The 23,935-nt window shown below is 42.7% G+C and overlaps 1 protein-coding gene and 1 long non-coding RNA gene across 3 annotated transcripts in view; one reads left to right on the forward strand and one right to left on the reverse strand.

Moving 5' to 3' along the window:
- Positions 1-8,414: 8,414 nt before the first annotated feature.
- On the reverse strand, positions 8,415-23,484 carry LOC139280747 (apoptosis facilitator Bcl-2-like protein 14). 2 transcript variants are annotated; one of them, XM_070900420.1, is made up of 7 exons: positions 23,278-23,484; positions 22,676-22,787; positions 17,536-18,002; positions 14,233-14,373; positions 14,087-14,154; positions 13,693-13,974; positions 8,415-10,037 (listed from the first exon to the last, which is right to left on the reverse strand). In XM_070900420.1, the coding sequence occupies exons 3-7, from the start codon at positions 17,993-17,995 to the stop codon at positions 10,005-10,007; spliced, it is 984 nt and encodes a 327-aa protein (XP_070756521.1). In that variant the 5' UTR covers positions 17,996-18,002; positions 22,676-22,787; positions 23,278-23,484; the 3' UTR covers positions 8,415-10,004. The 2 variants fall into 2 exon arrangements, with proteins under 2 accessions (XP_070756521.1, XP_070756522.1); XM_070900421.1 differs by lacking the exon at positions 23,278-23,484 and having other exon boundaries at positions 22,676-23,244.
- The window catches only part of LOC139280749 (uncharacterized), a 30,405-nt gene continuing 29,739 nt past the window's right edge, over positions 23,270-23,935 (forward strand). The window contains exon 1 of the long non-coding RNA XR_011596756.1: positions 23,270-23,567. This is a non-coding gene — a long non-coding RNA (uncharacterized lncRNA). The remainder of the gene's footprint in view (positions 23,568-23,935) is intronic.

The raw sequence follows: 23,935 nt of genomic DNA on the forward strand, positions 1-23,935 counted from the left end.
GAAAATGGGCGTAAATCTTGAAATACACCAAAAAAAGAGCATTGGGGAAAATTGAGCCCACAGGCCCCAATTTTAAAGGGGTGGGGGTGAGTATGATGCTTTGAAGGCCAAAGCACAGGCTGTGACCAGTTTCTACGTAAAATGGTAATCGGAGTCCTATTGATGACACAGGACCCCGATTTGTATATTAAAATGGGCTTATTGCCTGAAACATGTGGCACTTTGGACACCCCGTGGTAGGCCCCTTTCAAAATGGAGCCAGCTGCGTTGCCGGTGTTAATGGGGTGGTAAGGCTATTGCCCCATTTCAAGGCTGTTACCCTTCCAGATGAGGGAGCTGAACATCAACCCCATTGTGTTTAAAACAACTCTCTATTTGGAAGACCCGTTTTCCATTGGTTGATGTGTTGGGTTTGCTCTCGTGTCTTTTGGTGGGAGGGGTGGGAGAGGTCTGGCATTCAATGATCTAAAATTCTAGTGGAGGCTGCTTGACCCTGGGCATTGTGTGTGTGTGTGGGTGGGGGGGAGGGGGCAGGAGGTGATAGGGATGTGAATGTAGGTGTGAGAAGGGGAAATGCACTTCCTGAAAGACTGTGGATCTGTGTATCTCTGAGGGCTGATGGTCCGCAGTGGGGAAGGTTAATATGGTCAATCTCAGATGGTCGAGTGCCAACTACAACCAGAGCAAATCAAAATCTTGACCCTTCTGAAGCAGAAGTGATTAGAATGTATCAGAATTAAACTCATGCAGCACTAGGGTGAAATATCTCCTGCCTTCGCTGGGTTATTTTTGCTCCTTATTCTACTCTAAGTCGTTAGGACATGCCCCAATCCAGGACTTGAACACTTCATCCAGGCTGAAACTGCAGGAGCGCTGTAATGGCATCATTGCTCTTTTGGTGGCATGTTAAACCGAAGATCTGTCGGCCTATTTTGCTGGTTTGGGCAGATCCAATGGCCCAATTCCAAGAAGAGCAGGGCATTTCCCCAGTCAACCAACACCATGTAACAATAAAACTGGGCATTCATCTCATTGTTGCTTGCTTTACACAAAATTAAGAAGGCCATTGAAAACCAAATAAGTTATGTTAAACTAAGATAGAACCTTGGTTAGACCACACTTGGAATACTGAACACAGTTCTGGTCTCCATATTATAAAAAGGTATAGAGGCACTGGAGAAGGTACAAAAATGATTTACAAGGGTGATCGCAGAACTGAGAGGTTATACCTCTCAGGAAAGACCGAACAGGCTGGGGCTCTTTTCTCTAGAAAAGAGAAAACGGAGGAGTGACCTGATAGTGGTCTTTAAAATTATGAAGTAATGTTAAAAGATAGATATAGAGAAAATGTTTTCACTTGTAGGGGAGACCAGAACTAGAGGCCAGAAGTTTAAGATAATCATCAATAAATTCAAAAAAGAATGCAGGAGGAACTTCTTTACCAAGAGAGTGGTTAGAATGCGGAACTCGCTACCACAGGGAGTAGTTGAGGCGAATGTCACATGCATTGAAGGGGAAGCTAGATAAACACATGAGAAAGGACTAGAAGGTTTTGCTGATAAAGAGTGAGATAAAGAGGGCTGGGAGGAGGCTCATTTGGGGCATAAACACCGGTATAGACCAGTTAGGCCGAATGGTCTATGAGCCGTAGTTTGAGGCCCCTACGGGCGCGTACGAGATGTGCACACACCTGTCGGGACCAAGCAAGTTCCAAGTCTAGGCATACACTGCGCATGTACTAAAACCCAGAACTTGCGATATCTTAAGAATCTTCTTGACAGATCCACTGCATCCCCAGGAAGGGGGCATCCGCAGGCGGTGGGTTGGGCTATTTGCCCAGCGAATGACTGTGAAATTCTTAAGCCTGGTAAAAGCGTATGGCCTGCTTTTACAAGCATAAGACTTTTAAAGAACAGAAATATAATTTTTTTGCACTAATTTATAGTAAGTTTATCTTTAGCCCATTTAAAATCTATTTTTCAAAAAAATTGTTTGTTTTAAATATTTAATTAAATGTCATTTTGATTCATTTTAAATGTGATTTAAAAAATGTATTTAACGTGTATGTATATATTTGGGGGTATTCCCATTCATACTTATGATGATTCCGTTACGGAATCCCCATAAGCATGAATGAGGATTCCCTTCTTTCATTGGTTGGGCTGGCCCAAGTGATCTCAGGGGCACTTGCGAACCGCAAGCGCCCCTGGAATATGTGACCTCTGCACAGGTCTTCGCGTAGAGGATCAGGAGTGCAAGTGTCCGAACCTCTGGGACCATCAAGTTAGTTTGTAGATTTTTTTTTGCTGCACACGGAGCCTCCGACTACAAATTCAGGGACTGTGTAAGTCTATGAAATTATTCAGCTTACTTTCCTTTTTTAAAAGGCATAGGTGCCATCTAGTGGCCACTGTGTGTAAAGTGGTTTCATTTCTGTTGTATTAGTGAGGTCATAAAATAAAATTCAGCTTGAAGAAACACACCAACAGTTAAATCAAGTGCTTGGACATTCTTGTATTTCATATTTTGTCATTATGGTTAGTTTTCAAAATGTTATTCAGGCTTGAAGAAACAAAGTATTGCATTTGTATTTACATTTATTTAATTGTAATTGCATTTACATAGACTGTCAAGTCAAGTCTGATAGTCCGGGGGGGGGGCGAAATTCAGTAGCACCCTACCTTTTAAAATTTTGAAAAGTTAGCACTGGGCGCAAACGATTCCAACTTCTTCTAAATTGGGCTTTAGCGCAGGAAGGAAGGGGACGGTACATGAGGTGCTAATGACCTTAATGGGGCACTGCAGGGGCACTAATAGCAGAGCGCTACCCAATTTCAGATGACTTGTATTCAGCAATCATCCTTCACTCCTTGACATTGGCTCATTTCAGCTCTTAAATGGAAGACTGCACCTGCTAATTTTCACCAGTACTGCATTTGGGGGAGAGCTGTGAGCAAGTGCAACAAGTTTCTGGGATGGCTGCTGCAAATCCAGCTGGAAGGGAGATGGCAAGGCGATTTAATGACGTGGCATTGGGGGCAGTGAAGGGAAGGAGGGATGTGTTGTTCCCCGCAACTGGAAGGAGGCCATTGCCACAGGTCTTCAGGGCCATGTGGACGGTAGTGGCCGAGGAGGTGTTGGCCAGCACTGTAATGGATCGAGCACTCACACAGTGCCGGAAGAAGTTCAACGACCTCAGTCAGATGGTCAAGGTGAGTACCTGCTTCCACACCTCCTACATACCAGCCTCTGAACCTCTGTCTGTGCACACTGCGCAAACCACCACTCTCCCATCAAACAGCTACTCAAACTCGCATCCTCTTCGTAAGCCTTGCCTACATTCACAGCTAGGAGGGAATACCTGAGGAGGAGCGGAGCTTAAAACAGTGAGCAGCCACCACAGGGAGCAGGGTAAGAGAGGGCGACAAAGGAGAACAGGACGACTACATTCGATTTCACAGGAAGGCAGGGAAGTGATTGGTTGGTGAATTTTTCTCTCTTTTCTTGCTTTAAATTAAAGGCCTTAGATTAGGAGCTGGGATTAATAACTAAAAACTAAATCTAATGAATTAAATACATACATTAAAAATGATAGGACAGGCGATGTGTTTCTGCTGTTGCATGTGGGAGCTGGTTGACTCCATTGAAATCTATCGCGACCACATCTGCAGCTCGAGGAACTTCGGCCCCGTGTTGATGAGCTGAAATCTGAGCTGCAGACACTACGGTACATCAGGGAAGGGGAGGGTTACCTGGATGCCACGATCCAGGAGCCAGTCACACCAATGAGAGTAATTAATTCAAATTCGATCTGTAGTCAGGGACAGGAGGGCATGACTGTTGTTGTAACGGCTGTCTTGCTCTTTTCGCTTCGTTGCTTTAAACGTTGAATTACACACACACTCGGTTGTAGTAAAGACAGGATCAGGTCTTTTATTCATACATCCATACTAAACAAACCCAGTATGAAAGTTACTGAGTACTTCACAAAGGTAGCTCTCTGCTTTCCGTGGCTGCTTGTGACACACCTTCCGAGATTCCAGTGTCTAAACTCTCATCTTTATACTAAAAAAGCCTTTGAACTCTTATAGTACATTTAGACAATTAACATGCAGGCGATGTAGAATTGTCCGGAAAGCACAGCTAACTGCTTTCTGAATTACTATACACAAACCAGATTGTTTAACATACAGACGATGTCATCAAATAGTAACAAGGTACAATCAAATACAGACAATGACATGAATTACTATTATTATTCGCATCGTAACAAGTTACACTCAAATACAGACAATGTCATGAATTACTATTATTATTCGCATAGTAACAAGGCACACTCAAATACTCAACATGGCACCATATCGTCTAGCAGCCTGTTTTAATACAATCTTCAATCTTCCACTTTTAACCCTTTTGATTTCTCCAGACTGCGCCAAAACAAAGAGTTCAGAAATACACGCTTGCGCTCCCACAACTACGAGTGAGGAAGGTATGGGGACTCAGGATGGAGTGATGGAGGAGCCTCGGCCCTTGCTCTTGTCCAACAGGTCCTAGGCTCTTACTTGGTGTGTGGATGAGAGCAGGGAAAGCAGGGAGGATGAGCAAACTGAACACCATGGTACAGGGGGGCCATTCAAATGGGGGGAGTAAAAAGAAAGGTTGTAGTGGTAGGGGACAGTATCATTAGGGGGATAGATACTGTTCTCTGCAGCCGAGAGCATGAGTCCCGAAGGCTGTGTTGCCAGGTTAAGGACATCTCCTCAGGGCTGGAGAGGAACTTGGAGTGGGAGGGGAAAGATCCAGTTGTCGTGGTCCACATAAGTACCGATGACATCGATAGGACAAAGAAAGAGGTTCTGCTGAGAGAGTATGAACAGCTAGGGGCCAAATTAAAAAGCAGAACCACAAAGATAATAATCTCTGAATTACTACCTGAGCCACGATTAAATTTGCATAGGGTAATAAATAAAATCAGAGTGTTAATCACGTGGCTCAAAGGCCAGTGTGGGAGAAATGGGTTTTGGTTCATGGGACACTGGCACCAGTACTGGGGTAAGAGGGAGCTGTTCCGTTGGGACAGGCTCCACTTAGACCGTGCTGGGACTAGGGTCCTGGCAAATCAAATAACTAGGGCTGTAGAGAGGGCTTTAAACTAATTAGTGGGAGGAGGATTCAGGTGAGCAAAAATTTAAAGTGTCAAAGAACAAGGAGAAGGCAATAAATCAGGGTAGCACTGGGGAAAATGAAAACCAGAGCATGCCAGGGACAGAATGTATAAACATAAAGCGGAATCAGAAAGTGGGGTCAAAGCAGGAAAAAATGGTAAAAAAATAAAAAATTTTTAAAGCTCTATCTGAATGCACACAGCATTCGTAACAAAATAGATGAGTTGACGGCACAAATAGATACAAATGGGTATGATCTGATAGCCATTACAGAGACATGATTGCAAGCTGACCAGGTAAAGTAAATGTTGGTCCCTTAGAGGACGAGACTGGGGAATTAGTAATGGGGAACATGGAGATGGCAGAAACTCTGAACAAATATTTTGTATCAGTCTTTACTGTAGAGGACACAAACAATATCCCAACAGTGGATAGTCAAGGGGCTATGATGGAGGCTGGGGCGGAGTAGTATTAGTATAGTATTAGGCAGTCCCTCGTATCGAGGATTACCTGCTTCCACACCAAAAAGGGATGAGTTCACAGGTGTTTCAATGTGGGACCTGACCCCAGCCAAGGGCCCAGGGACAGCATGGACCAGCCCACACTGCAATCTATGGATAGTAGGAGCATGCATGCGCACTAGGTCCATGCAGCAGAGCTTGGTCTCCAGTCGTCTTGGTTAACCCTTGCCACTGGATCAAGACCTGGCTGGTGTGCAACGGCTACCCCATGTTAAAAGAATCCATGCACAGGCATCTTCCACCCTTCAGTATGTAGTTCGGGACCTAGAATGTCAGGTCCCTCATTGAAACACCTGTGAACTCAACCCTTTTTGAAGGAACTTAACACAATCACAATCACTAAGGAGGTGGTACTCAGTAAAATAATGGGACTAAAGGCAAATAAATCCCCTGGACCTGATGGCTTGCATCCTAGGGTCTTAAGAGAAGTAGTGGCAGGGATAGTGGATGCATTGGTTGTAATCACCAAAATTCCCTGGATTCTGGGGAGGCTCCAGCAGATTGGAAAACTGCAAATGTAAATATTTTAAAAAGGAGGCAGTTAAAAAACAGGAAACTATAAACCAGTTAGCCTAACATCTATGGTTAGGAAAATGTCGGAGTCCATTATTAAAGAAGCAGTAGCAGGACATTTGGAAAAGCATAATTCGGTCAGGCAGAGTCAGCATGGATTTATGAAGGGGAAGTCATGTTTGACAAATTTGCTGGAGTTCTTTGAGGATGTAACAAACAGTGGATAAAGGGGAACCAGTGGATGTGGTGTATTTGGACTTCCAGAACAGAAGGCATTTGACAAGATACTGCATAAAAGGTTACTGCACAGGGTTGGGGGTAATATATTAGCATGGATAGAGGATTGGCTAACTAACCGAAAACAGAGAGCCAGGATAAATGGTTCATTCTCGGGTTGGCAATCAATAACTAGTGGGGTGCCACAGGAATCAGTGCTGGGACCCCAACTATTTACAATCTATATTAACGACTTGGAAGAAAGGACCGAGTGTAACGTAGCCAAGTTTGCTGACAATACAAAGATGGGAGAAAAGATGTGTGAGGAGGACACAAAAAATCTGCAAAAGGACAGGCTAAGTGAGTGGGCAAAAATTTGGCAGATGGAGTATAATGTTGGGAAGTGTGAGGTCATGCACTTTGACAGGAAAAATCAAAGAGCAAGTTATTATTTAAATGGAGAAAGATTGCAAAGTGCTGCAGTACAGCAGGACCTGGGGGTACTTGTGCATGAAACACAAAAGGTTAGGATGCAGGTTCAGCAAGTGATTAGGAAGGCCAATGGAATCTTGGCCTTTATTGCAAGGGGGGTGGAGTATAAAAGCAGGGAAGTCTTGCTACAGTTATACAGGGTATTGGAGAGGCCACACCTGGAATACTGCGTGCAGTTTTGGTTTCTATATTTACGAAAGGATATACTTGCTTTGGAGGCAGTTCAGAGAAGGTTCACAAGGTTGATTCCGGAGGGGGTTGACTTATGAGGAAAGGTTGAATAGATTGGACCTCTACTCATTGGAATTCAGATGAATGAGAGGTGAGCTTATCAAAATGTGTAAGATTATGAGGGGTTTTGACGTGGTGAATGTAGGGAGTAAGTTTCCACTGATAGGGGATTCTAGAACTAGAGGGCATGATCTTAGAATAAGGGGCCGCCCATTTAAAACTGAGATGAGGAGAAATTTCTTCTCAGAGGGTTGTGAATCTATGGAATTCAATGCCTCAGAGAACTGTGCAAGTTGGGACATTGAATAAATTTAAGACAGAAATAGACAGTTTCTTAAATGATAAGGGGTTATAGAGAGTGGGAAGGGAAGTGGACCCGAGTCCATGATCGGATCAGCCATGATCGTATTAAATGGTGGAGCAGGCTCAAGGGGCCGTATGGCCTACTCCTGCTCCTAGTTCTTATGCAAGTCCCTTGGAACTGATGGCATACATCCTAAGGTCTTAAAAGAATTGGCTGCAGAGATAGTGGATGCATTGGTTGTAAATGATTAAAATTTCCTGGATTCTGGGGCAGTCCCAGTGGATTGGAAAGCTGCAAATGTAATGCCTCTATTTAAAAAAGGAGGCAGACTAAATGCAGGAAACTATAGACCAGTTAGCCTAACATCTGTTGTTGGGAAAATGCTGGAGACAATTATTAAGGAAGCAGTAGTAGGACATTTGGAAAAGCATAATGCAGCCAAGCAGAGTCAGCATGGTTTAATGAAAGATAAATCATGTTTGACAAATTTGCTGGAGTTCTTTGAGGATGTAACAAACAGGGTGGATAAGGGGGAACCAGTGGACATAGTGTATTTGGATTTACAGAAGGCATTCGATAAGGTGCCATACAAGAGGTTACTGCACAAGATAAAAGTTCACGGGGTTGGGGGTAATGTATTAGCACGGATAGAGGATTGGTTAACTAACAGAAAACAGAGTCGGGATAAATGGGTCATTTTCCGGTTGGCAAACAGTAACTAGTGGGGTGCCGCAGGGATCGGTGCTGGGTCCTCAACTATTTACAATCTACATTAATGACTGCAAAGATGGGTGATAAAGCAAATTGTAAGGAAGACACAAATACCCTGTACAGTTGTAGCAGGGCTTCTCTACTTTTATACTCTATCCCCCTCTATGAAAAATGTCTATACATAAGACTAACTTTTTACTTCTTATTCACATTTTATTTCAATTACTGAAGTTAAAAAATTACTTTCTTTTTTGACCAAATTGTAAGGAGGACACAAAAAATCTGCAAAGGGATATAGACAGGCTAAGTGAGTTGGCAAAAATTTGGCTGATGGAGTATAATGTGAAAAATGTGAGGTTATCCACTTTGGTAGAAAAAATAGAAAAGCAAATTATAATTTAAATGGAGGAAAATTGCAAAGTGCTGCAGTGCAGAGGGATGTGGGGGTCCTTGTGCATGAAACACAAAACATTAGTATGCAGGTACATCAAGTATTCTAGAAGGCAAATGGTATGTTGGCCTTTATTGCAAGGGGGGATAGAGTATAAAAGCAGAGAAGTCCTGCTACAACTGTACAGGGTATTGGTGAGGCCACATCTGGAGTATCTGTACAGTTTTGGTCTCCATATTTAAAGGAAAGATATACTTACATTGGAGGCTGTTCAGAGAAGGTTCACTAGGTTGATTCTGGAGATGAGGGGGTTGATTTAATCTATCTTCATGAGTAGATTAGACCTATACTCAGAGTTCAGAAAAATGAGAGGTGATATTGAAACTTATAAGATAATGAGGGGGCTCGACAAGGTGGATGCAGAAGGATATTTCCACTCATAGGGGAAACTAAAACTAGGGGACATAGTCTTAGAATAAGGGGCCGCCCATTTAAAACTGAGATGAGGAGAAATTTATTGTAAATCTATGGAATTCTCTGCCCCAGAGAGCTGTGGAGGCTGGGTCATTGAATATATTTAAGGCGGAGATAGACAGAATTTTTGAGCGATAAGGGAGTAAAGGGTTATGGGGAGGGGGCAGGGAAGTGGAGCTGAGTCCATGATTAAATGAGCCAACAACTGCCAGCGTGTCCTCAAGGTAAAAATCCAGGCTCGTGTATCTTCTACCTTTCACTCACACAGTATTCTTATGTTACAACAATGACTACATTTAAGTTATTTTTAATTTGCTGTAAAGCACTTTCGGATGTCCTGAGGTTGTGAAAGGCATTATATAAGTGCAGGTTTTCTTTTTATATCGGCAAATTAATCCTGAAATCGGGCAATTAATTGGCGTTATAAAATGCTCAAACTACAGCTTCTGAATCAACACCTGATCCAGATCTTTCAATAAGTTTTCCAATAGTACTGATTCAGGCACATTGCCAGGGAAAGCTTGCTACATTACTACCCAAATATTCCTGAACAAACAATTCATTCTTCTTCCTCCTTTGTACCAGTTACCCCTTCTGTCTGATCCCATCATTACACACACAAATAGAAAATGAAATTGTGACTGCTCTTTGCACTTTATTAATTTTAGGAATAGCACATATATTGGTACTTCTAGGAGCACTCTTCCCAGTTCAGGTAGTGATAGCCAGTTTAAGTGAAAGCTGCATCTTTACAGAATGTTGCTCTTTAAAATTTGTGTTGGATTCAAAAGTCAAGTTTCCGTGAGATTCGAGTTTGTTTTCCAGCTGTCCCAAACCCCATAGGTGAATTGATGCATCAGATATCCCAACGTCTTGAATCCATCATCACAATACTTGCTAGTGCAAGAAGCAAGTCTGGTGAAGTGCAAGGTTACGTCATCCTTTTGGAAAGCAATTATAGAACGTTACAACTCGGTGTCTTGCAGTCAGTCAATATGCTCCTCTTCTATTATCTTCTCCTGGAAGGAGGAAAATGCGATTAAGAAATAACTACAGGAAGAACATAGAATGGTTATTTATTGGCAGCATGTGTTACACTAGAACATTATCAAAGGCAAAAACAGTTCTGAAATTATAATAGAGGGGAAAAAAATAAAATCGAAGGAACAGTTCACAGAGTGTTAAGATGCAGGTTATACACACAATGCACATGCTTAGGGAGGGTAGTCTGGTGATGCCATAGAGGAAGACACTAGGGTAGTGAAATTCTTCCACAAAAATGAAAATGTACATTTCTCTCATTAATGAAACTGCATCTTTGAAAGCTGCACAGAATGTCTTTATCAAGTCATTAGTTGCAGATTTTTTTTCCAGTTTTTATTAAGAGGGATTTCACCCTGCAAGTGTTAACCTACAAGGAATGAATAAGAAGTAGAATCAGACTAGGTGCTGCTTATAGCTGCATGTGATATAAATCCAGGCTCTGTTCACTGCCACTCAAAATCTGTGTCCATTACACCTCTCTGCAGATTTATGTAGTTGCAAGCCATTTTTCCTTCTCATCGCTTGGTATTATTCTACATCTTACCTACTGCTCTAAAGGTGAGCTGCAGAGGATTAGCAATATTCTCTATATTGTTAGTATAAATACTCTGACCTTCATTGATACCAAGATTCAAAAGCAACAAATTTCTACCCTTCTCCTTTGAAAGGAATGAGAGGGAGGTCATTAGAAGAATAACATCCAATGCGAGACAGCTTCTGCAGGAAGGGCTTCAACTGTCTCGTACGTGAAGCCAGCAAATAGAAACATAGAAATTTACGGCGCAGAAGGAGCCCACTTCGGCCCATCGTGTCGACGCCGGCCGACAAAGAGCCGCACAGCCCTTGGTCAGCAGCCCTGAAGGTTACATATAAACCTATGAACAATGGCGGAATGACAAAGAGCACCCAGCCCAACCAGTCTGCCTCACACAACTGCGACACCCCTTATACTGAAACATTCTACACTCCACCCCAACCGGAGCCATGTGATCTCCTGGGAGAGGCGAAAAATCCAGGCCAATTTAGGGAGGAAAAAATATATGGGAAAATTCCTCTCCGACCCATCCAGGTGATCGAAACTAGTCCAGGAGATCATCCTGGCCATAGTCGATTCCCTGCAGTACTTATTATATCTGCGCCGTCCAACAAAGTCATCCAGTCTAATCCCAATTACCAGCTCTAGGTCCGTAACCCTGCAACCATCTCTTAAAAGTGGTGAGGGTTTCTGCATCCACCACTCTTCCAGGCAGCGAGTTCCAGATCCCCACAACCCTCTGCATAAAGAAGCACCCCCCCCCCCACTCAAATCCCTTCTAAACCTTCCACCAACCACCTTAAATAGCCCCCTCATAATAGACCCCTCCACCAACCAATGGCAATAGGCCCTTACTATCCACTATGTCCAGGCTCCTCAATATTTTGTACATCTCAATGAGGTCTCCTTTCAACCTCCTCTGTTCCAATGAGAACAAACCCAGCCTGTCTAATCTGTCCTCATAACTAAGATTCTCCATTCCAGGCAGCATCCTAGTAGATATCCTCTGCACCCTCTCTAGTGCAATCACATCCTTCCTATAATACGGCGACCAGAACTGCACGCAGTACTCTAGCTGTGGCCTAACCAAAGTGCTATACAATTTAAGCATAACCTCCCTGCTCTTATATTCTATGCCTCGGCTAATAAAAGCAAGCATTCCATATGCCTTCTTAACCACCTGGCCTGCTACTTTCAGGGATCTGTGGACAAGCACCAAGGTCCCTTTGTTCATCTACATTAAGTAGCCTACTGCTTAATGTGTATACCCTTTCCTTATTAGACCTCCCAAAGTGCATCACCTCACACTTCTCGAAATTAAATTCCATTTGCCACTGCTCTGCCCACCTGACCAGTAGATGGATATCCTCCTGCATCCCATGACTTTCCTCTTCATTATCAACCACACAGCCAATTTTAGTGTCGTCTGCAAACTTCTTAATCATACTCCCTATATTCAAATCTAAATTGTTGATATATACCGCAAAAAGCAAGGGACCCAGTACTGAGCCCTGCGGAACTCCACTGGAAACATCCTTCCAGTCACAAGAACATCCATCAATCATTACCCTTTGCTTCCTACCTCCAAGCCAATTTTGGATCCAACTTGCCACTTTGCCCTGGATCCCATGGGCTTTAACCTTCATGACCAGTCTACCATGTGGGACCTTATCAAAAGCTTTGCTAAAGTCCATATACACTACATCGTACGCACTACCTTCATCGACCCTCTTGGTTACCTCCTCAAAAAATTCAATCAGATTAGTCAAATATGATCTTCCCTTAACAAATCTGTGCTGAGTGTCCCTAATTAATCCTTGCCTTTCCAAATGTAGATTTATCCTGTCTTTCAGGAATTTTTCCAATAATTTTCCCACCACGGTTGTTAGGCTGACAGGCCTGTAATTACTCAGCCTATCCCTTTCCCCCTTCTTAAACAAAGATACTACATTAGCAGTCCTCCAATCCTCTGGCACCATGCCCAAATCCAAAGAGGACTGGAAAATGATGGTCAAGGCCTGTGCTATTTTCTCTTACTTCGCTCAACAGCCTGGGATGCATTTCATCCGGGCCTGGGGACTTATCTAGTTTCAAAGCTGCTAAACCCCTTAATACTTTCCCTCCCACTATTTATTTCGTCCATTATGCTGCTGATTTCTATGCCCCCCCAACGCCGAATCCCTAACTTGTCACAGTATAGTTGCACAGATGCCAGCCACATTCCTGTACGTCAGTCAAGTGAACATTCTACATGTGCGAGCATCAGTTAAACAAGGGACTGAGCCCGATCTTCTCCTTCTCACCTGATGTCCAATCAAGCACTTACAATCAAAACCATCAGTATGCTAATTGTAAGATGAGCTGGTTGTAGTGTACTGTATGGTGTACCAAAAATCTGCACTACAAATTGGCATCAATCTGGGACTGTGTCCACATGATGTATCTCTTAACTTTGATTTCTTGCATTCTCCATTATTCACTGCTTTAAATTAGCAATAAGTGAGCGGACTCCGAGGTTATATATCACATATAGCCTTACAAATGCCAAGGAAATTAAAGTAGCCACCAACAGTGAATAGTTTTTTTTAAATCAATGAATGATAATTATATTATAAGGGATACTGTAGTAAGCTCTGTAGATTCAAGGGGGGTGGGGGGAAATAGCTGGCACCTGTAGAGTCCCTTTAATGCAAAGAAACATCCCAAGATAATTCACAAAATCGATGGACTGGGTAGGAAAAATAAAAAGGTCAGGGAAATGACTGAAGGCATGGTCAAAAACTTAGATTTGGGTGGGAAACAAAGTGGCAAGGCTTAAGAAGGGTTTAAAAAAAGAATCCGTGCAGTTATTGGTGATGGGTGATGACTGTGGTGAAGTGGGAGAGTATAGTAGATCAAACGAAGAGGAGCAGAGGAATCTAGCTGGGATGTAGGGTTGGAGCAGGCTGTAGGGATAGGGTGAAATGAGGCCATGGAGAACATAACAAAAGAATTGAGCAGGAGGCGGCCATTTGGCCCCTCGAGCGTGTTTATGGAGATATATTCAATAAGGAGAAAACAGGATTAGATTTGATGGATTTGTCATATCAACTTACCCATCCTCCTTTTTCCTCCACCCAGGTATTGAAGGTTTCCTGCAAGTACTTTGTTCCAAAGCCCATGATTCGAGCCATTGGGTGGTTACCAACAGCTGCAAACCTCGTGGTCGCATGTACGACAAAAGCAAACTTCTTCAAATTTATTTCCGTTTCACTCTCCGCTTCAGAATTCATTTCTATAGGCAAGGCTACTTGGAGGGCACAATCCATAATTTTTTTGAAAAATGAAAGGGATGGCCTTTCACCAAATAGTTTGGCAAGCTGGGGGTCCTTTTTAATCTAATCCAACAGGTGAAAGAAAGGAAATCATTTATGCAAGCAGAAAAATACAAATTGATGTCTAAATGACTGATATCCAGAAAATAACACAGGAATAATGCAACTGAATTACTTTTTCATCTATAGAATCTCCTTTGGTGGTCAAGAACGCAACAATTTGGTCTATGGCTTTCTGATCATCTGTAAAATAAATCATTTTATTTCTCAGTCAAAAAATACAGTATTTTTGAAAGATTTTTATTCTTGCCAACTACTTACCACCTGCATCAACTTCCAAACTGGAAGATCGGAGCACCCTGAAGGTACACATCTGCACCTTCGAGTTCATAATTTCCTGCAACATTTCAGCAACATCATTAGCACGAGGCTCTGATTCTGAAATACCACAAGGCTCCAATTCTGAAATAAGAGTTACAAAATAAAGTTGTAAATCAGACAGCTCCCAAATTATTTTACTAATTAATAGAAAGTACTTGCTTTTATAGTGTTGCATCATGTCTCAAAGCACTTCACATGCAATGAATTACTTTGAAGTGCAGTTCCTGTTGTTATGTGGGTAAACAGCAGCATTCTGTGTCTATATGGAATTGGCTTGAACATGCAATCTTGATTTAAGAGGTGGGATTGCTACCAACTGAGCCAAACAGATACTAAAATCTATTCGTCTGTAATTCACTTTCTAGTAATCTACAAGGACCTATCAATCCTATCTACCTATCAATCAAATTTCATCCAAGGTCCTACAACATGGCACAAATAAAAATATCTTTGTTGTTTGTCTCATCATGGCAGCCACTGCCAAGCATTGTTTTTTTTAAAAAAAGACTGGCAAATCACTCAACTGGGTCACCATCTTGAGTCACAAGAAATTGTCTGCCTTGCACTGCATTTGTCACCGAGCTAGGGTAGGTACTCCACTTTACTATATTTAAACATTTGAGCTTCATAGAGAGTGTTAATCCCACACTTCACAGTGCATCTATAACTCAGTAAGAATGAACCAGATGCAGCACACAAAAGGACATTTACATCGATCCTTAAATAATTACTTGATGTGTGGCACCTTTTATTGCAAATAATGACAAATCTAATCTGGACAGCTACAGAATCATTCATCTTAAAATCAACTACTAGTAAAATAATGACTGATTGGCAGGAGCAAACTTAATGATTATCTGTAATGACAACCTAGTAATGAACAGCTAACAGTTTCAGAACAGGAGATACTGCTAAAGCTAACGGTCTCGATTTTCTGAGGACATCGCAAGTATACAGTGAAAAATTATATTACATAGTACAATTATATTTCCAGAAAGTTTCTGACAAATGTTCATGAAATAATGCTACTTAATTTGAAAGCAGCAGGAATTTTAGATAAAACCTGAATGTGGAACATCCTGACAGGAGGAATTTCTATATAAAATGTCTCCTCAGATCAATTGTTTTACGACATAAAACCCAGCCAGTCGTGAAGCACACAGGCACAAGCAGTCCTGTATTTTTTTTTAAAATAAATGGTGAGAGATTGGGATATGCTGGTGTTCAGAAGGACGTGGATGCCATTGTACACAAGTCACTGAAAATTAACATGCAGGTACAGCAAGCAAGTGAGCAAATGGTATGTTGGCCTTTATTACAAGAGGATTTGAGTATAAGATGTCTTACTTCAATTATATAGGGCCCTGGTGAAACCACACCCGGAGTATTGTGTCCAGTCTTAGATCTCCTTACTCGAGGTATATACTTGCCATAGAGGAAATACAACAAAGGTTCACCAGACTGATTCCTGGGATTGGGGGGGGTGGAAATTGACCTATAGAGAGTGATTGAGTAGCCTAGGCCTATATTCTCTAGCATTTAGAAACATGCAAAATTCTTACAGGGCTTGACAGGTTAGATGCAGGGAGGATGTTGCCCCTGGCTGGGGAGTCTAGAACCAGGGGTCACAGTCTCAGAATAAGCGATCGGCCATTTAAGACCGAGATGAGGAGAAATGTTTTCACTCAGTGTGGTGAATCTTTGGAATGCTCAACCCCAGAGGGCTGTAGAAGATTAGTCGTTGAGCATATTCAAGACTGAGATCGATACATTTTTGGATATTAAGAGAATCAAGGGATATGGGGATAGTGCAGGCAAGTGGAGTTGAGGTAGAAGATCAGCCATGATGTTATTGAATGGCAGACCGGGCAAGAGGGGCCAAATGGCCTACTCTTGCTGCTATTTCTTATGTTTTTATATACACATAAAGGGGGAGAACATTTTGAACAGTGTTGCAGTTGAGGTATTATAAACTAAAGGTGCACTGTCTTCCCAAAACAAACACCTTGGCAACAGAAAGTAATAGGGGAATCTTCTTCATCGAAGATGGTAGCAGAATGTAATTCCTGTGTATCTGACCTGGCAATTCCACAGCAAGTCACTTCATTTTTATTTCCTGTGATTTGTCATTCTGTGCTAAATTTATTTTCTCCTTTCCTCTTCTGACATTACTGATTCCTTACTGGGATATGATTCTGTGGATAACCTTCAAATACATACCCAAGTGGCCACTATTCAACGTGAGCCTTTAGGATGGTTGTGAGCGGGCTATTACTATTACAAGTGTGGAGTCTCATTCCTTCAGGTATGTTGTTGGATGTTTTTTTTAAAAATGTGAATTTTTGTTTTACTTTTCCTTTCTGATTCTCTCGCTCTCTCTTTCTCTCTCTCTCTCAATCCAATCTTTCTTTCCCTCTATTTCTCCTTCTGTACGCTCACGGTGGGAAATATTCAGCCCAGTCTGGTTCGTCCTCCCCGACATCAACACATAGGCATATCCAGCAAGGAATCACTGAATAGCAATCTGGACAAGAACCCTGGACGATTTTCTCCTTGTTAACACAGGGGTGTTTCGGTAATTATACTGCTCTTACAGTCCCTGGCTGAGGTTAACTAACTCAGCACGGACTCGGCTGTTATCTTTTCTATAAACTTTTTGGGTGCATATTTGGGCTCATTATGACAAGGGATTCTATACTGTATGTTCCAGGCTGAACATACAGTATCCATATTAAATGCTTCTGGCTGAAGTGCAGCATGGTCCGATACGAAACAATGCTGCCTCTATTTTGTCCCGACAATATGCCTTAAAGCAGTTTGAGTCTGAGTGATACTGCTAATTTATTGCCAAACTGGGAGTAGTTTTGAGCCATGGTCTGATGTACAATTTGCACTAGGTGGAGCCTGCCTTAACTCACTACATATGATTGCTGCACTTTATCCCAATAACTAAGCCATACAGATCACAAGGTCCCATGTTCAGTTCCTAATCTGTGTTGATAAACTAATCTCAGCCACAGGTGCAGTAGGCGTGCTAGACTTGATCATGAGCCTGACTTATTTAGGAGGGGGGGTGCTGACCTATCCAGCGACCCTAGACGACGTTCTGTGGATATTATGTGAAAACAGAAGTTTCTCAGTTTTGGTGCCCAACATGCTCAACTTGGGCTCAAAGAACTATGCGTGTCTGCCTCTGTCCCCCTCTTTAAGACATTACTTACTATCATGCATCAAAATACTTACTGCATATGGATTCTGGAAGAGCGCTTTTATAGGAAGATCGTAATACCATCTCATCTTCTTCAGTCTTTCCTTGTTCTCCTACAGAAGCAGCTTCGTAATTTGCTGCTTCTGCTCGTAAACACTGTGGAATAAATCTTTTCCATTTCCTTTTGCCTTTGGATTTGTGAATGTGACTTTTCTTGTTTCCATCATGGTGGATTATGTCTGTTTGCTTTATTTTAACTATTGTTTGTCGATTTGAACCAACACAGTGTGGTGCATCCACACTGCTCCCTTCACCTGAAGACTTGTCTGGTTTCCCTTTGCCAGCTTTAGGAGCTGTTAAAAAAATATTTGGCACTTTATCTGTTGGCAAAGTTCTTTTTGCATAGGCCATCAATATTCTAAACTCAAAGCTGTCGTCATCTGTAGAGCTGCAGTCCAACATGGAATTATTCTTCGCTGCATCAGATGGACCCATGGTTTACCTTCAAGAAATATTCAAGACATTAAAATACATTTATATTACCCACAATACATCCCATATCTTCCTCGCTAATATAAATATGGAGAAAGAAAAAATCACTGATAGGTTAGTACAAGTTAGCATGTACAGAGAGGGAGAAACAGACACGTGGAGTGACTGGATAATAAATATTTTAACTTGGCAAAACAAAACACCATTGCCCTCATTTTACTCCCTCAAATCCATTGGGCCAGAATATCTGGCGAACAACTGATTTAGCTATCACCATAAACATAGAAACATAGAAAATAGGTGCAGGAGGGCCGAATGGTCTACTTCGAGCCTGCACCACCATTCAATAAGATCATGGCTGATCATTCACCTCAGTACCCCTTTCCTGCTTTCTCTGCATACCCCTTGATCCCTTTAGCCGTAAGGGCCATATCTAACTCCCTCTTGAATATACCCAATGAACTGGCATCAACAACTCACTGCAGCAGGGAATTCCACAGGCTAACGGCTCTCTGAGTGAAGAAGTTTCTCCTCATCTCAGTCCTAAATGGCCTATCCCTTATCCTAAGACTGCGTCCCCTGGTTCTGGACTTCCCCAACATCGGGAACATTCTTCCCGCATCTAACATGTCCCATCCCATCAGAATCTTATACGTTTCTATGAGATCCCCTCTCATCCTTCTAAACTCCAGTGTAAAAAGGCACAGTCAATCCAGTCTCTCCTCATATGTCAATCCAGCCATCCCTGGAATCAGTCTGGTGAACCTTTGCTGCACTCCCTCAATAGCAAGAACGTCCTTCCTCAGATTAGGAGACCAAAACTGAACACAATATTCTAGGTGAGGCCTCACCAAGGCCCTGTACAATTGCAGTAAGACCTCCCTGCTCCTGTACTCAAATCCCCTAGCTATGAAGGCCAACATGCCATTTGCCTTCTTCACCGCCTGCTGTACCTGCATGCCAACTTTCAATGACTGATGAACCATGACACCCAGGTCTCGTTGCACCTCCCCTTTTCCTAATCCGCCGCCATTCAGATAATATTCTGCCTTCGTGTTTTTGCCACCAAAGTGGATAACCTCACATTTATCCACATTATACTGCATCTGCCATGCATTTGCCCACTCACCTAACCTGTCCAAGTCACCCTGCAGCCTCTTAGCATCCTCCTCACAGCTCACACCGCCACCCACTTTAATGTCATCTGCAAACTTGCAGATATTACACTCAATTCCTTCATCCAAATCATTAATGTATATTGTAAAGAGCTGGGGTCCCAGCACTGAGCCCTGCGGGACTCCATTAGTCACTGCCTCCCATTCTTAAAGAAGGGTAACTTTGAAGGTATGAGGCGTGAATTGGCTAAGATAGATTGGCGAATGATACTTAAGGGGTTGACTGTGGATGGGCAATGGCAGACATTTAGAGACCGCATGGATGAATTACAACAATTGTACATTCCTGTCTGGCGTAAAAATAAAAAAGGGAAGGTGGCTCAACCGTGGCTATCTAGGGAAATCAGGGATAGTATTAAAGCCAAGGAAGTGGCATACAAATTGGCCAGAAATAGCAGCGAACCTGGGGACTGGGAGAAATTTAGAACTCAGCAGAGGAGGACAAAGGGTTTGATTAGGGCAGGAAAAATGGAGTACGAGAAGAAGCTTGCAGGGAACATTAAGGCGGATTGCAAAAGTTTCTATAGATATGTAAAGAGAAAAAGGTTAGTAAAGACAAACGTAGGTCCCCTGCAGTCAGAATCAGGGGATGTCATAACGGGGAACAAAAAAATGGTAGATCAATTGAACAAGTACTTTGGTTCAGTATTCACTAAGGAGGACACAAACAACCTTCCGGATATAAAAGGGGTCAGAGGGTCTAGTAAGGAGGAGGAACTGAGGGAAATCTTTATTAGTCGGGAAAATTGATGGGATTGAAGGCCGATAAATCCCCAGGGCCTGATGGACTGCATCCCAGAGTACTTAAGGAGGTGGCCTTAGAAATAGCGGATGCATTGACAATCATTTTCCAACATTCCATTGACTCTGGATCAGTTCCTATCGAGTGGAGGGTAGCCAATGTAACCCCACTTTTTAAAAAAGGAGGGAGAGAGAAAGCAAGGAATTATAGACCGGTCAGCCTGACCTCAGTAGTGGGTAAAATGATGGAATCAATTATTAAGGATGTCATAGCAGCGCATTTGGAAAATGGTGACATGATAGGTCCAAGTCAGCATGGATTTGTGAAAGGGAGATCATGCTTGACAAATCTTCTGGAATTTTTTGAGGATGTTTCCAGTAAAGTGGACAAAGGAGAACCAGTTGATGTGGTATATTTGGACTTTCAGAAGGCTTTCGACAAGGTCCCACACAGGAGATTAATGTGCAAAGTTAAAGCCCATGGGATTGGGGGTAGCGCGCTGACGTGGATTGAGAACTGGTTGGCAGACAGGAAGCAAAGAGTAGAAGTAAATGGTTATTTTTCAGAATGGCAGGCAGTGACTAGTGGGGTACCGCAAGGTTCTGTGCTGGGGCCCCAGCTGTTTACATTGTACATTAATGATTTAGACGAGGGGATTAAATGTAGTATCTCCAAATTTGCGGATGACACGAAGTTGGGTGGCAGTGTGAGCTGCGAGGAGGATGCTATGAGGCTGCAGAGTGACTTGGATAGGTTAGGTGAGTGGGCAAATGCGTGGCAGATGAAGTATAATGTGGATAAATGTGAGGTTATCCACTTTGGTGGTAAAAACAGAGAGACAGACTATTATCTGAATGGTGACAGATTAGGAAGGGGGAAGGTGCAGCGAGACCTGGGTGTCATGGTACATCAGTCATTGAAGGTTGGCATGCAGGTACAGCAGGCAGTTAAGAAAGCAAATGGCATGTTGGCCTTCATAGCGAGGGGATTTGAGTACAGGGGCAGGGAGGTGTTGCTACAGTTGTATAGGGCCCTGGTGAGGCCACACCTGGAGTATTGTGTACAGTTTTGGTCTCCTAACTTGAGGAAGGACGTTCTTGCTATTGAGGGAGTGCAGCGAAGATTCACCAGACTGATTCCCGGGATGGTGGGACTGACCTATCAAGAAAGACTGGATCAACTGGGCTTGTATTCACTGGAGTTCAGAAGAGTGAGAGGGGACCTCATAGAAACATTTAAAATTCTGACGGGTTTGGACAGGTTGGATGCAGGAAGAATGTTCCCAATGTTGGGGATGTCCAGAACCAGGGGTCACAATCTAAGGATAAGGGATAAGCCATTTAGGACCGAGATGAGGAGAAACTTCTTCACCCAGAGAGTGGTGAACCTGTGGAATTCTCTACCACAGAAAGTAGTTGAGGCCAATTCACTAAATATATTCAAAAGGGAGTTAGATGAAGTCCTTACTACTCAGGGGATCAAGGGGTATGGCGAGAAAGCAGGAAGGGGGTACTGAAGTTTCATGTTCAGCCATGAACTCATTGAATGGCGGTGCAGGCTAGAAGGGCTGAATGGCCTGCTCCTGCACCTATTTTCTATGTTTCTATGTTTCTATTCCGAAAAGGACCCGTTTATCCCGACTCTCTGCTTCCTGTCTGCCAACCAATTCTCTATCCATGCCAGTACATTACCCCCAGTATCACGTGCTTTGATTTTGCACACCAATCTCTTATGTGGGACCTTGTCAAAGGTCTTTTGAAAGTCCAAATACACCACATCCACTGGTTCTCCCTTGTCCACTCTACTAGTTACATCCTCAAAAAATTCCAGAAGGTTTGTCAAGCATGATTTCCCTTTCATAAACCCATGCTGACTTGGACCGATCCTGTCACTGCTTTCCAAATGCGCTGCTATTTCATCCTTAATAATTGATTCCAACATTTTCCCCACTACTGATGTCAGGCTAACCGGTCTATAATTACCCATTTTCTCTCTCCCTCCTTTTTTAAAAAAAAGTGGTGTTACATTAGCTACCCTCCAGTCCATAGGAACTGATCCAGAGTCAATAGACTGTTGGAAAAGGTAGCATTTGTTTAAATTGTGTCAATGAACAGAATTACAATTGCATCACAGGAGGCTTCAAATCTACATTTATATTTAAAAATATTATTGATCCGATCATCACTACCCATACATGTAGGATTTACAGTTATGCGCCATTTCCTTAACTGCTTTCTGACAATACTTCACACATCTTAAATCTCTGGCACAGTCAGATGTTTTCAGTCTATTTCTGGCTTCTCCTTTGTTTCACTTTCATTCTCTGCCCTCAGACTTGCTTTCCCACTTGATCTTCCACCCATTTTGGATTCCATTTCACAAAGTTCCCAAGTGTGAGCAGTGGGTCCCACAGTCATGCATCGAGCTCAAAGAACACTGACCTATTTGACCAGTCGCCATACTAAACCCAGTTTCGATACAATACAAAAAAAACATTCAAAACAATGCATATTTTTCAATCAAGTGATAGCAAGCAAGCTTACGTTGTAGCAAAAACACGTCAGGCAGCATTCAGTAACAATTTATCGAAAATAAACCACTCGCTTCATTAAGCCTATTTGTGAAACAGCTTGTACTTTTTCCCCATTAAAGACACTATAAAATGTAAATTGTTATGTACAGTCTATTGATGTAAAGGAGCAGTCTTGAGAAAGTATATATGAGCAAATCTGATAAGTGAAAAGTTTAAACAAGAGCTGTACTTACCCCGTCAGAATTGGTGTAATCAACTTGTCGAAAGGTTTCAACACACACGGAACACGCTGAATTTTTAAAATTGTGTTCGACAGCTTTACAACAAAGCCTAAAAAGTGGTCGACTGCGAGGAAAACAGGTGCAAGTCAAAGTCTGGCAGAAAACAGTGATGTCCCGATTGCTTTAATATTGTAAAGGGTCAATTAAAGATTTAAACACATATTTATGGAATTCCCTTAGGATTTACATCAAGTGTGGCTACTGGGCTACTGCAACCTCTAACTGCGTAAACTGTCTTGAAATAGTTGGAAATTGATCTTGGAAACTAAACTTAGCACCCGGAACTGGAGAACGCCTGACCTATGAACAGGGGCTGGGTCGCTGCAGTTCAATAACTCAGTAATTATCTTTCGCACACATAACTCCTTGTCAGATGCTCTGTAACACTGCGCTCGCTTCCAGTCACCGAAATCCCATGCAGGTAACAAATTGAAAACACCCACAGAAATGCCCCTCGCCGTGCGCTAGTCGTCTGATTTGCAACCATCGAATGCGTGACTTTGTAACTAGTGTCCATATACTTGCTTGGATTTACAACTAAATATAAAACTTACTTGGGATTAGTTTAATTTGCTTCTCGAGAACTTGTTGTCGTCATTTGTGCCTGTGTAGCTGGGAACCGCAAATGACTGCATTGCTGGTCGGCTCTACTGTTCTTTACGTGTTGAGAGCTTGAGTAAGAACTGTGCACACACGAGCCAAATACCAGAGCGTGTGGCTTTTGGTCAGGCCCAAGAGTTGTGTCTCGATTCTATCCTGAACTGTTCGAATGACTCAGCACTGTGGCTGAGTAGAGAGAGGAAAATTCTAACGGGGAGGCCAGCGTACCGATTCTGGAAATCAGGTGAGCAGTCTTCTCCATGCTCTACCCGGGTGACGCATAAAACACAGGTGGTGAGCAACTAAAAAAAACTTCTCTCTTGGAACTTCCAAGCTGACTCAAAGATTTAAACAGCCACGGCTGCTCAATATCTCGGAAAACAATGCTGCAATTTTCGTGTCCTGCCAAAACTGCTGACTATTTAAGGATCATCCTAGAAGACAATACCCCCAGCTGCTCCTCACTCCCAACCATCTTCTTAAATCCCTCTTCCCCTGCCTCCTCCACCCTCATCACCAGCTCCCTCGGCCCTATTCCCACCAAACTGCCGACCACCCAACTTCCCTTGCTGGCCTTCACGTTAGCAGATAATGTTAATGGTTCCCTCTCCT

The sequence above is a fragment of the Pristiophorus japonicus genome, chromosome 15 (assembly GCF_044704955.1).
Source record: "Pristiophorus japonicus isolate sPriJap1 chromosome 15, sPriJap1.hap1, whole genome shotgun sequence".
Taxonomy (NCBI): domain Eukaryota; kingdom Metazoa; phylum Chordata; class Chondrichthyes; family Pristiophoridae; genus Pristiophorus; species Pristiophorus japonicus.

What these genes read in the sequence shown, in the direction of transcription:
- LOC139280747 (XM_070900420.1), bottom strand. Translation starts at nt 17,995, where the DNA reads ATGGGTCCATCTGATGCAGCGAAGAATAATTCCATGTTGGACTGCAGC. An exon ending in TCTTCCAGAATCCATATGCA is followed by an intron (nt 14,374 to 17,535) that starts GTAAGTATTTTG and finishes CTCTTATTTCAG; the next exon opens with AATTGGAGCCTTGTGGTATT. An exon ending in TTTGGAAGTTGATGCAGGTG is followed by an intron (nt 14,155 to 14,232) that starts GTAAGTAGTTGG and finishes TTTATTTTACAG; the next exon opens with ATGATCAGAAAGCCATAGAC.